Here is a 13,433-nt window from a genome sequence, read left to right as displayed (position 1 = left end):
AACTGAGAGAGCGAGAGGGAAGGAAGAAGGAGAATTGGGCGTTGGAAGCTAAAATGGGAATAACAGAAACCGAGTATTTTGGCGACTCCTATTTATACCCGCCAATGCCTCTCATGCAAATTTACAATTTAGTCCTCCAACTTTTACGTTTCTACTGATTTTTATTCTAAAATTTTAAAATTACAATTTTAACCTTTTATTTTTTATTAAACAAAAATTTATTAAATATAATATATTCGGGAATTGAATTTTCCAATTTTTATTATTTTTCTTTTGTATATTTTACAAATGATTAATTTTAAAGAATTTTTAGAAAATAATTTTCATTTTTTCATATAATTTTGATTAAAAAATATAAAACATCTTCATACATTCAATAATATTTTATAAATAAAAATATAATATATTGTTAAGCATAATTTAAAAAATTCAAATTTTAATATTATAAATTACGTAAATACCTAATTTAAAAAAAATTAAAAAAATATTTGTACTGTTAATAATATGGACAGAACCGTTAGTAATACGTTTCAAAAATATTCATAAATTTTTATAAGTAATATTAATACTTTTAAATTTAAAATAAAAAATTTAAAATCTTTTTATTTATAAAAATTAAAAGTATTAATTAAACCTAATAAAATTATAGGATAATTCTAAAAAATTAAAAGGTAAATATTAATTATATTTAAAATTAATGATAAAAGTTTAATTGTATATATATATTTACATTTTAAAATTTTATGATATTTTTTAGATAAAAAATGCAAAATTTTGGATATTTTTATTTTATTAATTTAGTTTAATTATTATATTCATATTGGTAAAGCCACTCTTCCTTCTTCCTACTTCTGATAGGTTCTCTGTTTCTCTCTCTTCATTTCTCTTTCTTCGAGGCAACAATGGCGACTGGAATCCTGAGGAGGGCAATATCTAGGGTTTCTGCAACTCCACCTTCAAGATTCCTTCGAATTCGAGCTCACGCTTCCGACGCCGGAGCTCAGAAAGTGGAGCAAAAAGCAGCCGTCTCTTCAACGCTCAAGACGTTCGCTATCTACCGATGGAACCCCGACAGCCCTTCCAAACCAGAGCTTAAGGAGTACAAGATCGATCTAAAAGACTGCGGTCCTATGGTGCTTGATGCTCTAATCAAAATCAAGAATGAGATCGATCCGACTCTGACCTTCCGCCGCTCGTGCCGAGAGGGGATCTGCGGGTCCTGTGCGATGAACATCGATGGATGTAATGGTTTGGCTTGCTTGACGAAGATTCCATCCGATGCTTCCTCGATGATTACGCCGCTGCCTCATATGTTCGTTATCAAGGATCTGGTGGTGGATATGACGAATTTTTATAACCAGTATAAGAGTATTGAGCCGTGGTTGAAGAGGAAGAGCGAGCCGTCTGTGCCGGGAAAGGAGATTCTTCAGAGTAAGCAAGATAGGGCTAAGTTGGATGGGATGTATGAATGCATTTTGTGTGCATGTTGTAGTACATCGTGCCCCAGCTATTGGTGGAACCCGGAGTCATATCTTGGACCAGCTGCTTTGCTCCATGCCAATAGGTAACTTCCCCACTTTTGTTCTTCGTTTATTCTTTGATTCTCTGTTTGTTAGGAATGAATAGAAAACAGGGTCTGTTTAGAGGGATTAAGAAGCTACTTTTGAAAACAGGGTCTGTTTAGAGGGATTAAGAAGCTACTTTTGAAGGATGTATATGGGTGTTCATGCTTATTCCTGAACTTTTGGAAGATTCAGAATCGTATTTATTAAGTTTCATTTTGTTGGATTGAAAGTTGGCAGCAATAGTTTGGTAATTTAGGTACTCTATTTGAGGGCGTAAGTGCGTTTTGAGGAGCTAGAAAACGTGTAAATCAAAAGCATTAAAAGGGTCTTTTATTGAAGACTTCAAAGGGAAAGAAATGTTAACAACGAATGAAGAGAGCTTATCAAAAGAAGGGAAATTTTGTATATGGAAATGAGAGGAGGAAGAACAGTCATGGGGGTATCAAAAGGAATTGAAGAAACTGGAGAACTTATTGAGGTGTGTTCAGATCCCATTTGTAGGCCTGGAGGTTGGGCACAGCGTATGTCGAGGTGTGTGTAGGTCGGGGATCGTTCTTAGTACGGTCCTACAATTAGCATATTTGAACAGCCCCTTCCGGTCATAAGAAACCCAGTAGTTTCCTATTTCACACAACTCATGCCTCATCAAGGATTAGTCTGGTTATGTCCTCTCAGTTCCTAGAAGGTGCTTTCGGTCTCCTACTTGGAAAATAAGCCCTTGCGTGGTAGGACATTTATGATTTGATCGGATGTCTATTGGATAGAGAATCAAGTAATTTCATTTGGTTGTTTTATCTATGTTCGACAAAGACTTGGATGCCTTGGTAGACTTAATCTGAAACTCATTTGTTTGCTTTTAGTATCTTGGTGGGTTTGAACGGGAACGAAGCATTCCTTATAAGGGTGTGGAAACCTCTCCCTAGCATACGTGTTTTAAAACCTTGAGGGGAAGTCTGGAAGGGTAAACCCAAAGAAGACAATATCTACTGGAGGATGTGTGAAAAGTTTTTGCTGATTTTGCATGAAAGAGTTTTTGATCCGCAACAATTACTCAAAGCCAAATTCTGAATATGATATGCTATCTACAACAATCAAGGGCTCAGCCTTTTGTAGATGACAACTCACGAGACTTTTCTTCAACATTTCACTGACGTCCTATTGTTTGAGGATTGTTGGGAGAGGAGTCCCACATGACTAATTAAGGGGTTGATCATGAGTTTATAAGGAACACTATCTCCATTATGAGGCCTTTTGGGGAAATCTAAAGTAAAGCCACGAGAGCTTATGCTCAAAGTAAGGAACACTATCTCCATCATGAGTTTATAAGCAAGGAACACTATCTCCATTATGAGGCCTTTTGGGGAAATCTAAAGTAAAGCCACGAGAGCTTATGCTCAAAGTGAACAATATCATACCACGAGAGCTTAATGGTGAAGTTTTACGGTTGCCTAAAATATCTTTGTTCTCATATATAATTCATCCCTTCATAATTTTTGTTAGTTTTTCTCAAGATTTCACAAGTTCATGTGGTGTCTTATGTAATTGCATGATTTATTTGTTCCTTTCTTTCACCTCACAACTTCCTATCTATAACCATGGCATTGCAAAAAGATTTGACACAGATGACTAGTGGCTATGATTAAATTGATTACAAACTCAGTTTTACGTTAATTTTCTTCCTCTTTTTTACATTTTTATCAAGGACACAATTTTTTAATTACAAAACTGTCCCCTTCTCTCCCCTTTGTACATGCAGGTGGATAAGTGATAGCCGTGACGAATTCACCAAGGAGCGACTCGAGGCAATAAACGATGAATTCAAGCTCTATCGTTGTCATACCATACTGAACTGTGCCCGTGCCTGTCCGAAGGGTTTGAACCCTGGAAAACAGATTCAAAATATCAAACGCCTTCAGCTCGTGGGCTGAGCCGAAGTTTCGAGGTACACGAAACACAATAATGTTCTTTTCATTCAGTTATGGAATATCTTGTGAGAACTCATGAGCAATGTGATTTTGATCGAATAACTTGTGGATCATTGACTTTCCACACATTCTGTACTTAAGATTTGATCTTTAGAGATCTTTAGTATTTATCTGTCTCCAAATAAATGTTAGACAGAAACCTCCTGGCTTCTTGAGTTGTCGTGCCACGATCATCCTTTATTCTTTTTATTTCATAAAAAAACTATGCTCGGTTTTCATTTCCCGGTTCGTTCGATCACCTTCCTTTGTCTAGACTGCTATAGTTTAAGCATCCATCTTGTAACGGTCCAGGCCCACCGCTAGCAGATATTGTCCCTTTGGGCTTTTCCTTTCAGGCTTCTCCTCAAGGTTTTTAAAACATGTCTGCTAGGGAGAGGTTTCCACACCCTTATAAAGGGTGTTTCGTTCTCCTCCCCAACCAATGTGGGATCTCACAATCCACCCCCTTCAGGGCCCAACGTCCTCGCTGACACTAGTTTCTTTCTCCAATCGACGTGGGACCCCCACCAAATCTACCCCCTTTGAGGCCATGCGTCCTTTCTGGCACACCGCCTCGTGTCTACCCCCCTTCGGGGGACAGCCTCTTCACTAGCACATCGCTCGATGTCTGACTCTGATACCAATTGTAACGGCTCATGTCCACCGCGAGCAGATATTGTCCTCTTTGGACTTTTCTTTTTAGGCTTCCCCTTAAGGCTTTTATGACTCTGATACCACGGCTCATGTCCACCACGGGCAGATATTGTCTTCTTTGGACTTTTCTTTTTAGGCTTCCCCTTAAGGCTTTTAAGACGCGTCTGCCAAAGAGAGATTTTCACACTCTTATAAAAGGGTGTTTCGTTCTTCTCCCCAACCGACGCGGGATCTCACACATCTGTTCCTTTTTCTTTTATATCCAATCTTTTGTACATATGAAGAGTATCACCGTTTCTACATGGTATTAGAGAATTATTCAACCAAAAATTTCCTCTTTTCTTTTACCTCTTTCATTTCTTTCCAGCCAAAGCTTGCTCTGTTTCAATGGCCGCACCACCATGTCTTCTTCCTCTGCAAATGTCTCTGCTACTTCATCCTCTTTGTTTCTTTTGTCTAATATTTGTAATCTTTTGCTGCTTTACTTGGATTCAACAAATCATGTGTTGGGGAAGTTTAAGTTTCCTCTTTCATGATGACTCTCGTGCTCGAGCAGCACGAACTCTCATGACTTTGATCAATACGAAAAAAGAGTGGAAAATCGGTTAAAATAGACCCAACCCGACCAACCCAAGGTCGAATGGTTCGGTTTTAAACCGAAACCTAAGAGCCCATTGGTTGTTTTTGTTCAAAACATTAGAAACGATGATCTTGTGCACACCCTGGTTGCCATCATGAACTTCAAATTCTAGTGTAACTTTTTTTTTTTAACCGAATGTTAAAATTATAAATGAACACCTCGGATGCTATCGTTTTTTACCTTAGGTTGTTTGGATGCTATCATTTTTTTAACGACCCGAATTTTTCCGCTTTAAAATTGAAATTATAATTGAACAATTATAAATTATAAATCTAACTTCAAAATGTTAAATTATAAACTATTCATTTTTTCTAGTTAGATTAAGTCAATAAAAAATAAAGAAAGGTTAGTTCTTAACTACACATATTTATTTATTTTTAAACATTTAATTAACTAACCTTTCATTTTTATTTTTTTAAAACAATTAAATAAATGATCGATATAAGTTTAAAACAATTAAATTATACTGATTATTAAATGAATATTATTTTTTAAAAGTGTTAAACAAGTATTAATTTATCATTTTGTAGCAATAATTATAATAATATTGTTATTACTAATTTAAATATTAATGGAAAAAGACGTGTGAGTGGAATATTACGTTAATAGAGCATTATTGATTTTTGAAAGCGAATCGAGACTGGCCACGTCATCAAATACGTCGCCCATCATGAACGGTCCAGATTCAACGAGGTTGAAAGGAAGGGAAATCCTTAAGGGGGACCCCATTCGCAGTCTCACTCCAGTTCGTCGTCTCCGAGAGAAATGGCTTCATGGAATTCAGTTCCAATGGAGATCCTCTACCAGCTATTAGGATGGAGTGCTCTCCTATGCTGGGCGTTCGCCTCATATCCGCAGATCGTTCTGAATTTCTGGCGAAAAAGGTACGAAATCAGGTCTTGTTTATCTTCGATTCCGGCGCCAGCGTCGGAATCGCCGTCGTCCGAATGTTCGGCGGAGAGATTATTGAGGACTGATGTTTGGATTCTGGTTTGGTAGTGTTGTAGGATTGAGCTTTGATTTTGTGATGCTGAATTTCACGAAGCAATCGTCGTATTTGATTTACAACGCGAGCCTGTTCTTCAGCGCTACTGTTCAGAGGCAGTACTTCGAGAAATACGGCTTCGATCAGGTTTTCTTCTTCTTCTTCTTCTTCTTCTTCTTCATCAGTTCTTCGAATTTTAGTTTCTATAATCGACGATTTATTGGCAATTCTTGATCCAGAACTATGGATGCTATGAACTACAAACTTCGAATTATCTACTAATTTAGGGAATAATTATGATTTATAATCAAAAAATTATAGGATAAATTCAAAGCAAAGCAGAGCTTATACGCAAAGTTCAAAGTAGACAATATCATATACCAATCAAAGTTTCATTTAATTTTTTATTTTGCTTAAAAAATAATGTTTAAAATATTACTTTTAAATTTAAAAAAAATCTAAAAATTACTAATCAAAATTTTTAAAAAATTTTAAAAATATTTTTTTTTGAATTTTTAAAAAATACTTTTATAGATAGTATTAAATTTTCAAGATGAATATTAAAAAGTTTGAAAATAATTTATGAAATGCCAATAGTTTTAGGAATCACGATTATCCACTTTGAGCATAAGCTTTCATAGCTTTGTTTTGAGCTTCTCGAACAAAGTACACCTTTTGACTACACCTTTGAGTCTCACAATTCTTTGTTCGATATTTGAGGATTCTATTGACATGGCTAAGTTTAGGGCATGCTCTGATACCATGTTAGGAATCACGACTCTCTACAATAGTATGATATTGTCCAATTTGAGTGTAAGCTCTCGTGGCTTGCTTTGGGGTTCCCTAAAATGTCTTGTACCAATGGAAATAGTATTCCTCACTTGTAAACTAATCATTCTTTAAATTAGCCAATGTGGGACTCACTCCCAATAATCCTCAACAAATAGAGTTGGTCAATCATGCTCGAACATGTACTTATTCTAAGTATCTATTTATTTTCTATCGGTATCTATGACAAATAGACTGTATCCATAGGTTGACAGGAAGATTTTTTTTTTTTTTTTTGTTTTTTTATTAAATTTAAAGGTGTTAATGTTAGTTTAAAATTTTCAGTCGTTTTAAAACCGTACTAAAAATATTTTTTATTTTTTTAAATATTATTAAAATTCAAATCAAAATTATTTATAAAACAAAATATTATCAGTGTCTATTTAACAATTAACACTATTTTTTATTTCTTTATTATTATTATTATTATTATTATTATTTTTGAATGTTTAAGACAAAATACAAATTACTTTTATTAATCTTAATTAAGACTTGTCCCACCTATGCTAATAAACCCGTAGTTTGTAGAGATTTGCTGCTCTTATTTTGACTTACACTTCTGCAAATCCGTGTTGATTTTTCGAGAAATTTTAGCATGATAGCAATGTGTAATCGAAGAATAACAATCCTTATCTTATGAATGTGCTATTGAATCTGAACAGTTTTCATTGATTGCTGCAGATGATACCGGTGGCTTTGAGCGATGTGTTCTTCCCCTCGCACTCGATTTTATTGATCTTCATCGTTTCAGTTCAAATCTTTTTATTTGAAGTCAGTGGTTTATTCTCTTTGTGTTTGATCCTGTTTTGGTTTAATTTGGGTTACCATTTCGCATTCTATTGATTGAATTTTGGTGCAGTGTGGCGACCAGAAGGTCTCGAACTCAGCCGTCGCCATCTTCGCTGCAGTATGGGTTTTTGCAGCTGCTTGCTTTTTTATAGCTCTGCCTACTCATTCATGGCTTTGGCTCGTCTCCATGTTCAAGTAACCATTTCTTCATCTCTTTAAATTTTGTGGAGTTATATTGGTTGATTTGTTAATAATTCAGCAAACGTTCATTGTCAATGTGTTGCAGTTCAATTCAAGTTCTTATGACAGTCATCAAATACTCCCCTCAGGTTAGGCTAAACTATACAGTTAATTCTCTTTATTCGTCTTTTTGTTCTTAGTCTTTTTTATGTTTCAACTTTCATTTGAACAAATTCATAATTCACATGCGTTCATCATAGCTTTTTAATTAACTTTTTTCATGAGTTCTTCGATTTTGGTCCACTTTCTACAATTTCAGTAACAACCAATGCACTAATATATTAAAAAGTAGTAGCACAAGGCTAAAAGTTTTATGGGATGGCTACAAAAACTCACCGCTAGTAGATATTGTCCGTTTGGCCCGTTACGTATTGCCGTCAGCCTTAACGGTTTTAAAATGTGTCTGCTAGGGAGAGGTTTCCACACCCTTATAAGGAATGCTTTGTTCCTCTCTTCAATCGATGTGGGATCTCACAATCCACTCCTTGGGAGCCCAGTGTCCTCACTGGCACACCGCCCCGTGTCTGCCTCTGATACCATTTGTAACAACCCAAATCCACTACTAGCAAATATTGTCTGCTTTTGCCCATTACACATCGCCGTCAGCGTCACGGTTTTAAAACGCTTCTACTAGGAAAAGGTTTCCACATCCTTATAAAGAATACTTCGTTCCACTCTCCAACTGATGTGGAATCTCACAATCCACCCCCCTTGGGAGCCCAGCGTTCTTGCTGGCACACCGCCCGGTGACTGGCTTCAATACCATTTGTAACAGTCCAAACCCAATGATAGCAAATATTGTCCGCTTTGGCCCATTACGTATCGCCATCAGCCTCATGGTTTTAAAACGCGTCTACTAGGAAGAGGTTTCCACAATCAAATTCTTCGTTCCCCTCTTCAACCGATGTGGGTTCTCACAAGAAACAAATTTCTCATATAGTTTGAAACCTTCGAGAATTAGTCCGACCCTAAGTGTGGTAATGTTTCCTAAAGTTATCATGGAATTGTTTAGCTACTCCAAATGTTTGCAATATGACCATGTGGCTGTTAAGAAGTGTAAATCCATTTGGGACTAAAATAAATTTATGCTTATGTTTGATGCTGATATAAAATTGCAAGCAAAGAACAAGGAAGCTTGCATTTCACTAAGTCCCATTGTTTACATTCAGGCATTTTTGAACTTTACCCGAAAGAGCACGATGGGATTCAGCATTCATACTGTAGTTCTAGACTTCATTGGAGGAGTGGCCACTTTGACTCAAATGAGCGTGCAGTCAATTGACCAAGGTCATCTAATGTTTTCTTAACCAAACAATTTCCTAATACTTCTGTTGTGATTTATATCTATGGTTAGCTTGGTATCGTGTGATGTCCCACCTTGGTTGGGGAGGAGAACAAATCACCCTTTATAAGGGTGTGGAAATCTTCCCCTAGTAGACGCGTTTTAAAGCCTTGAGGGGAAGCCCGAAAGGGAAAAGCCCAAAGAGAACAATATCTGCTAGCGGTGGATCTGGGTCATTACATATTGAGAGCCATATTTTATTTGAACCGTATAATTTAAGGTCAATATGGAAACATATGACTTTAATTTACGAGAAAAATGCACTCGTGGTCTCTGAGGTTTGACTTTGGAAGCATTTAGGTCTCTGTGTTTTCAAACCCAACAATTTAGCCCCTAAATTTTAGATCTAGTTTCATTTTGGTCCCTCGATCCAAATTTCCGTTAATTACTAACGACATGGTCACATGACATTTGTTTTCCCTTCTCCCCCCTCCCATTCTTCTTCTTCCTCCATCCATGGCTGCCACTAGCTACCATGGTCGCGTCATCATTTATAATGACATAAATGAAACTAAATCTAAAACTCGGGGCTAAATTGTTAAATTTGAAAACTCAGGGACCTAAGTGTTACCGAGCTCAAACCTGAACGACCGAAAGTTTTTCCATAATTTGTAATGACATTGTGATGTCCCACATTGGTTGGGGAGGAGAACAAACCACCATTTATAAGGGTGTGGAAACCTTCCCCTAGCGGACGCGTTTTAAAGCTTTGAGGGAAAACCCGAAAGGGAAAGCCCAAAGAGGACATTATCTGCTAGCGGTGGATCTGGACCGTTATAGATGGTATCAGAGCTGGACATCAGACGATGTGCCAGCCTTCTCGCTGTTCCCCGAAGGGGGGTAGACACGAGGCGGTGTGCCAAGAAGGATGCTGGGCCCCAAAGGGGGGTGGATTTACCGGTCCCACATCGATTGGAGGAAGGAAAGAGTGCCAGCGAGGACGCTGGGCCCCGAAGGGGGGTGGATTGTGATGTCCCACATTGGTTGGGGAGTAGAACAAACCACCATTTATAAGGGTGTGGAAACCTTCCCCTAGCATACGTTTTAAAGCTTTGAGGGAAAACCCGAAAGGGAAAGCCAAAGAAAACCCAAAGAGGACAATATCTGGTAGCGTTGGATCTGGGCCGTTACATGTGAAAAATACATCAAACGTATAATTTTGATATGGTTGTTCATCCTAGGGTTAGGACGAATTTACAAGAATATATTTTGAAAGTACTCTCATTATATGCAATATTCATATTTATCTATGTATTTTTTAAAATTGTATCGTGGATGTTTTTATCTAAACATCTAAGTTTGATGATTGCTCTAGTTTTTGCTGTTTTTTATGCTGAAACGGTTTTTCTTTATCCATGGGCAATGAGTTTTGATGTATTGGGTATCTATCTTTATAGAAATTTTAATTTTCATGTTTATCTTAATTGTTTATTTAGTTTATGCATTGCGAAAAGGAGCACTGGAATGATCTTAGTTTTTTTGAATATTCAGACAATTAAAAGAACGTTGAGACAGTTATGAATTCCATCGAATTTCTCTTACTTGTTAAACAACCCAAACTCCTTCATTGCTACCTGATATTATCATCCTAAATTCCATCTAAATTTTGACTTCTGATTCTTTCCAGGTTCTTGGGTGAACTTCTTTGGAAATATAGGGAAGCCATTGTTAGCTTCAGTACGATATTTCTCTCTCTCTCTCTCTCTCTAACAGTATTTGTCGAAGTCAATTACCTTTTAGTCCCTGATGTGATTCGACAGCCAACTATGGCGTTCAAAAGTGTTAAGAGTAATTTGAGTTAGCAATATTTGCTCACTACAGTTATATTGCGCTGCAGGTCTCTATAGTGTTTGATCTGATTTTCTTCTATCAACATTTTGTATTATATCGTGTCAAGGCAACAAAGGTTTCATCTCAACGTGACCCTGAAAGCACTGAGGCATTGCTCGAGAACTCTGATCACTTGCAAGGGATTGCCACAACCAATTGATATTTGATGGTATTGCTTCCACCTCTTAGCTTATTTTCGTGCCAAGAGGTGCAACAACATAGCCCGGTAAATTAGGTAAATTCTAGCAAACTTTTACATTTCCCCTGCCAATAAGAAACTATAAACAAGTTCTTGATGGAATTAGAAAGATGTTTTTGGAAGTTGTATTTAACTTGAAATAGGTGATGAAACAAATATTGTAATAGGCCATGGGCTTTCTCTTTCGGGCTATCTCTCAAGGTTTTTAAAACACGTCTGCTAGAGAGAGGTTTCCACACCCTTATAAAGAATGTTTCTTTCCCCTCTCCCTCAAGGTTTTTAAAACACGTCTGCTAGAGAGAGGTTTCCACACCTTTATAAAGAATGTTTCGTTCCCCTCTCCAACCGATGTGGGATCTAATAATTCACCCTCTTTCGTTCCCCTCTCCTAGTGTTTGGCTTTGATACCATTTGTAACAGGCCAAGGCCACCGCTAGCAGATATTGTGCTCTCTGGATTTTTTCTTTTGGGCTTCCCCTCTAGGTTTTTAAAACGCGTTTGCTAGGGAGAGATTTCCACACCCTTATAAAGAATGTTTCGTTCCCCTCTCCAACCGATGTGGGATCTAATAATTCACCCTCTTTCGTACCCCTCTCCTAGTGTTTGGCTTTGATACCATTTGTAACAGGCCAAGGCCACCGCTAGCAGATATTGTGCTCTCTGGACTTTTTCTTTTGGGCTTCCCCTCTAGGTTTTTAAAACGCGTTTGCTAGGGAGAGATTTCCGCACCCTTATAAAGAATGTTTCGTTCCCCTCTCCAACCGATGTGGGATCTCATAATCCACTCCCTTTCGGGGCTCAGCGTCCCCACTGGCACACCTCCTGGTGTTTGGCTTTGATACCATTTGTAACAGGTCAAGGCCAACGCTAGCAGATATTGTCCTCTCTGGGTTTTCCCTTTCGAACTTCCCCTCCCCCTCTAGGTTTTTAAAACGCGTCTGCTAGGGAGAGGTTTCCACACCCTTATAAAGAATGCTTCGTTCCCCTCTCCAATCGACGTGGGATCTCACAAATATCTTCCTTTAATTGAGTTATTTTCTTCTAGGAGATTGGTGGCTAAGATTGAGCATTCGGGTGCTTGGGTTTGTCGCTGACATTATTCTTGTGCGTGATGATTGGTGTTTATTTTAGTTGGATTCAAGTATTTTGATGTTGAATTGAGTATGTTTTTGGCTGCTGGAGTTTAAGAATGTAAAAATATATTATTCTCGACTCAAAAGCACGGTTACGAAGGTAAAAATAGATATCGAAGTAATTCTTTTATCGACTTTTGAAGTACTTATAATTAAAGCATTTTACATAAAAGCACTTTTTGTAGCATTATCGAACAAGTACGAAACGACGTTCGATTTTTCACTTTGAACAACCTATCTTCACAGTCCACATGCCATTTCTTTTCGGTTCTTCAGGAGAATTATATGATTTTACTGTGGAGTTGGTAACCTCTATAATTTCTCCTTGATGATTGATGATGAAATTGTGTCTTTTTGTATGAAGTTCATAATACCTGCTTGTTCTTAGTTGTTGAGATCTTGCGCCTTTGTTGACCTGTAATTGATTTTTCTTTTGTTCTTTTGTAGAGATCTGCGTCTATTAGGAGTTCTTTCTATTGGTCGTTCGACGGGCTCGGGTTTTATAGAAATGATTCTGAAGAAGATGGCTTAACCAGAGTTGGTTTCGAGACACCAGCATTTGTACATTAGAAATGGAAGTTTCGTGTTCAAGTTTCGTTGTATAGTTGTTCGATGAAATTGTCGGATTTTTACAATGGTTATTTACGACCAGGAGCGAGGCGATGTCGAGAAAGAAGCCTTCAAGATCCTTGACGATTGGTATATGTTGTTATGGTCATGCATATATTTAGAGATGTATTTGCTTGAAGTTTGAGCATACATGACTGACTGTGTAGTTGTGTTGTACAAAAAGTTTCTCCCATGGTTCTATCTCCACTTCCATGTGTGAGAAGATAATCTCTTTGGATTAGATGACAATCCTAGAGATAATCCAATGAGCACAAATCTTAATGCTACGAGTGAAATTGGATACGAGACACGCATAGAAGACCAACAAAATCACGACCAAATGAGGCAAAAAAAAATCTCAACGTAACAAAAAAACGGGTCGAAGAATGAAGGAATCGAGCCACCAAGCATGAAGGAATCGAGCCACCAAGCATGAGAGAGAAGCAAAACTTGGGTTGATCCTCAAGTTCCTCAGCTTCATATGTGGTCATGGATATTCATTTAGCTTTATCCAATTCTCTTCTGACCTAATCAAGTCAACAAAATACTCGAGATGATCATATAAATTATCTTCTTTTAACTTAAAGAAGCAAGTTATTCTTAATTTCAAAACTCTTGAAACACTAGAATCTGCGGAGTAAACATCAAGCTTTGT

At 37.3% G+C, this 13,433-nt stretch overlaps 2 protein-coding genes across 3 annotated transcripts; both read left to right on the top strand.

Moving 5' to 3' along the window:
* Positions 1-831: 831 nt before the first annotated feature.
* On the top strand, positions 832-3,705 carry LOC111793283 (succinate dehydrogenase [ubiquinone] iron-sulfur subunit 2, mitochondrial). Its single transcript, XM_023675105.2, has 2 exons — positions 832-1,564; positions 3,322-3,705. Exons 1-2 carry the CDS (start codon positions 903-905, stop codon positions 3,491-3,493), a joined length of 834 nt encoding a protein of 277 aa, XP_023530873.2. The 5' UTR covers positions 832-902; the 3' UTR covers positions 3,494-3,705.
* Positions 3,706-5,553: 1,848 nt separating this feature from the next.
* Positions 5,554-13,082, top strand: LOC111793285 (cystinosin homolog). 2 transcript variants are annotated; one of them, XM_087123510.1, is made up of 9 exons: positions 5,554-5,707; positions 5,831-5,955; positions 7,318-7,407; positions 7,496-7,620; positions 7,712-7,754; positions 8,835-8,952; positions 10,635-10,684; positions 10,845-11,072; positions 12,617-13,082. In XM_087123510.1, the coding sequence occupies exons 2-8, from the start codon at positions 5,851-5,853 to the stop codon at positions 10,995-10,997; spliced, it is 684 nt and encodes a 227-aa protein (XP_086979636.1). In that variant the 5' UTR covers positions 5,554-5,707; positions 5,831-5,850; the 3' UTR covers positions 10,998-11,072; positions 12,617-13,082. The 2 variants fall into 2 exon arrangements, with proteins under 2 accessions (XP_086979636.1, XP_086979637.1); XM_087123511.1 differs by having other exon boundaries at positions 5,823-5,955.
* The last annotated feature ends 351 nt before the right edge of the window (positions 13,083-13,433 follow it).

This window comes from Cucurbita pepo, chromosome 4, assembly GCF_057944985.1.
Source record: "Cucurbita pepo subsp. pepo isolate OVF chromosome 4, ASM5794498v1, whole genome shotgun sequence".
Lineage (NCBI taxonomy): Eukaryota > Viridiplantae > Streptophyta > Magnoliopsida > Cucurbitales > Cucurbitaceae > Cucurbita > Cucurbita pepo.
The sequence above is the reverse complement of the archived record's forward strand: the minus strand, read 5'-3'. Positions and strand labels throughout refer to the sequence as shown.

What these genes read in the sequence shown, in the direction of transcription:
- LOC111793283 (XM_023675105.2), top strand. Translation starts at nt 903, where the DNA reads ATGGCGACTGGAATCCTGAGGAGGGCAATATCTAGGGTTTCTGCAACT. An exon ending in GCTTTGCTCCATGCCAATAG is followed by an intron (nt 1,565 to 3,321) that starts GTAACTTCCCCA and finishes TTGTACATGCAG; the next exon opens with GTGGATAAGTGATAGCCGTG.
- LOC111793285 (XM_087123511.1), top strand. Translation starts at nt 5,589, where the DNA reads ATGGCTTCATGGAATTCAGTTCCAATGGAGATCCTCTACCAGCTATTA. An exon ending in TCATCAAATACTCCCCTCAG is followed by an intron (nt 7,755 to 8,834) that starts GTTAGGCTAAAC and finishes GTTTACATTCAG; the next exon opens with GCATTTTTGAACTTTACCCG. An exon ending in GGAAGCCATTGTTAGCTTCA is followed by an intron (nt 10,685 to 10,844) that starts GTACGATATTTC and finishes ATTGCGCTGCAG; the next exon opens with GTCTCTATAGTGTTTGATCT.